Source organism: Pterocles gutturalis, unplaced genomic scaffold (genome assembly GCF_000699245.1).
Source record: "Pterocles gutturalis isolate BGI_N339 unplaced genomic scaffold, ASM69924v1 scaffold8957, whole genome shotgun sequence".
Lineage (NCBI taxonomy): Eukaryota > Metazoa > Chordata > Aves > Pterocliformes > Pteroclidae > Pterocles > Pterocles gutturalis.
The window spans coordinates 6,749-10,016 of NW_010107951.1; the positions used below are offsets into that span (position 1 = coordinate 6,749).

At 61.8% G+C, this 3,268-nt stretch overlaps 1 protein-coding gene across 1 annotated transcript in view; it reads right to left on the reverse strand.

The window, feature by feature from the left end:
- LOC104461013 (protein lifeguard 2-like) overlaps positions 1–3,268 on the reverse strand; it is a gene marked incomplete at its 5' end in the record, with an annotated part of 7,585 nt that overhangs the window by 2,897 nt on the left and 1,420 nt on the right. The window contains 2 exons of the mRNA XM_010072438.1: positions 1,439–1,534; positions 2,367–2,454. Of these exons, the coding sequence (XP_010070740.1) occupies positions 1,439–1,534; positions 2,367–2,454 (184 nt within the window). The remainder of the gene's footprint in view (positions 1–1,438; positions 1,535–2,366; positions 2,455–3,268) is intronic.

The following is a 3,268-nucleotide window of genomic DNA, read 5'->3' on the forward strand; positions in this document are numbered from 1 at the left end:
CACCCCCAACTCTCTCAGCCTGTCCTCGCACGGGAGCTGCTCCAGCCTCGGACCATCTCTGTGGCTCCTCTGGCCCCGCTCCAGCAGCTCCGTGTCTGTCCTGTGCTGAGGACCCCAGAGCTGGGGGCAGCACCCCAGGGGGGGGTCCCCAGAGCGGAGCAGAGGGGGACAATCCCCTCCCTTGACATGGTGCTAATGGAGAGGCTGCTGGTGTTCCAGAATTCCAGGAGAAGGAGCTGGTACAGATGGCTGACCCAGCACGGACGGCTGACCCAGCCCAGAGACCCCCACCTGCCTCCCCAGATGGCTGGGAATGAGCTCGTCTATCTCCAGCCCTGGAGTTTATCTCCACCTGCCCTTATCTTGACAAGCTCTGAGATAAGGAGCACTTGTCTCTCGCGGTTTGATGCCACGCACCGTGCTGCTTCACCCTCACGTCCGCACGAGCGAGCGGCGGATCTCCAGCCAAGGCAACCTCAGCACTGGGTTTGCAAACGGCGGCCGGTGTTTTTCCATCATCAGACCAGCTCTGGTGCCCATGGGAACATCTCCTGCAGGTCTGGCCCTTCAGGCACAACTCATGTCACCGGAGCAGCCAGCGGGACGTGAAGGGTTTGGAGGTCACGTACAGGCTGCCGTGACCGTCCCAGGTGCACGCAGGCATTTGGGGTGACTAGTGATGGCCGCACGGTCCCACACACCTTCCCTCTTCCATCAGCCTCTCAACTGATGTCACTTTCCCGACTCCCCCGATGAACACCCTGGGGTGGGGACCAGGCTCTGCGTGTGGCCACACCAAACCCTCCATCGCTGTGGCCATGAGCCGCTCTGAGGTTTTGCCCAACACCGGCAGTGACCGGGGCGGCTGAAAAGGCTGGCAGCAGCTGGGGGGTGACAAGGTGGTCACTCGCCATCGGGACTCATCCCCAGGGTCTGAATGCCCTCCAGGGGTGCTGATTGGTGAGAACTTTGAGCGTCACGATTTAACTCTGCAGGACGGTGCCTGGTGTTGGTGTGGGTCATCTCTGGCCAGACATGGGGCTCCCCATGGGGTCCAAGCCCTGCCCAGAATTTGGGGCAATAACTCTGTTTTCCGTGGGGCAGGTCAGTCCTTAATGCGCTCCCTACCCTGGGTTTTACTGGAGGGGAAACTGAGGCACGAGCAGGCGATGTGACCTGCTGTGGGGTCACCACACAGCTCCAGGAACAGGACAAAATTCCCCAGTCCCGGGCCAGTCCCACCACCCGACATCCAACCGTACACCAAGCAGCCGCCTGCTCTCGCCCGTTTTTCTCCTGGGGTTCCTGCACATTTTCGGGGAGCAGCTGGGACCCCCCCACCCCAGCCAAGTCCCGCAGCTCGCCCGCTCTGGGATCAGCTCTCAGCCTTCCCCAGGCTGGGGGTCCCCGGGGGGGCAGGGGCCAGGTCTGTACTCACATATTGGTAGGGCAGGATGACAGCCAGGATGATGCCCCCGAAGAAGAGCACCATGAGCATCACGAAGAGGACGCCCTGGTAGGAGGTGAAGTCAAACTGCGGAGGGAGAGAACGTCACGTCACAAGGGCAGGGCGCTGGGCGAGCGGACAGGGAGGGGACACAAAGACGCCCGTGCCCACAGCAAGGGACTCCCCAGCAGCAAGCCCTCCAGCCTCTTGGGTCCTACAGCCCAGCACCCGCCTGTGTGTCCCACAGACCCCAAACCCACGGTACCCCCATCAGTGCCAAGGGCAAGCGCTCCGTCCCCATCGTGCGGCTGAAATCCCAAATCCCATCACACGTGTACCATCGCTTCGCCTGTCCCTCGGGTCCTGCAGCCCAGCACCCGTCTGTGTGTCCCACAGACCCCAAACCCCCCGTACCCCTGTCAGTGCTATGGGTGAGTGCTCCGTCCTCATCGCGTGCCCAAACTCCTGTCCCACGCGTGTGCCAGCGCTGCCTGGTACCCCACAGCCTGACCCTCCAAAAACCCAGCTTGCCCCATACATCAGCACCTCCTCACCCCATCTGTACCCCAACACGTCCCTCTGACCATCCTGGTCCTCCCATGACCGTCACCCCACACCCTGGCCCTCCAAAACCCAGCTTGACCCCAACATCAGCATCTCCAGCCCCATCTGCACCCCAACACGTACCCCAGCTACCATCCTGGTCCTCCTGTGACCGTCACCCCACACCCGGCAGCCCTCCGGCTGCCCCCATCCCTGGAGCCCTGCAGCCCCCCGGCACTGGCTGACCCTGGGTCCGGCCCCGGTAGCAGCCCTCCGGCTGCCCCCGTCCCTGGAGCCCTGCAGCCCCCCGGCACCGGCTGACCCTGGGTCCGGCCCCGGTGATGCTGGTCCCATGGGATGGGTCAGCACCACCCACCTTGGTCTGGAAGCTGAAGATGGTGACGGAGAGACACACCAGGGCTGTGATGCCCAGGCACAGGAGGACGGACTTGGTGTTGTAGTAACTGCAAAATTAACAGAAAAAAACCGATTTTTGGTGTTTCCCATAGGGACAGAGGGGGTCAAGCCAGGCAGAAGCTCATCAGGGGTGCACAGGGAGTCCGAGGGGCACAAATGGCACTGAAGTTATCGATGTAATATAAAAAGGGAAGGAGAGAAAACACTAAAAAAAAAAACCACAAACCAAGAAGGGGTTTTCCTCCTGCTTGAAATAGAGGAGGGAGGCAGGAGGGCACATCTGCACCTTCTGGGAGCTCGTGGGGAGCCGAGATGGGGCTTGCTGTGAAAATCTGTCTGTCCAGAGACAGATGAGAAAGGGGGAGGGTTCAGACCGGGAGGTGATAAAAGCAGAGCGACAAATGTCATTGCAGCACGACGAGGAATCGGAACGCTGCAGCCGCTGCGACGCTGCCGGTGTGCTGGGAGTGGGGTTTGGGGCTTGGGGAGCGGCAGGGAAGGAAGGATGGAGCAGGCATCCAGCCTGGGATGGTCACAGCACCCCGCTCAGCCCTAAGCAGCGCCAGTCCCCACTCTCCCCCTCGGTGTGGTGTGACTGGTGTCACTGGGATTTCCCCCGAGCTGCTGAAGCCGCCACTTTCTTTGTCCCCAGCACGCGTCCATCACCGCCCACGGGCTCGTCCCCTTGTCACCAGAGACCCACGTGAGCCGGGGCTGATGGAGTGAGCGGATCGTAACGGGAAACACACAAAAGGGAGCAAGCTGCAGGCTACAAAAAACCCCCGAAGCTGCTGGAAAACCTCCTTGTCCCGCTCCAGCCCCGTCTGCCAGAGGGGAAAAGGCGACGTGGCAGCGGGCGGT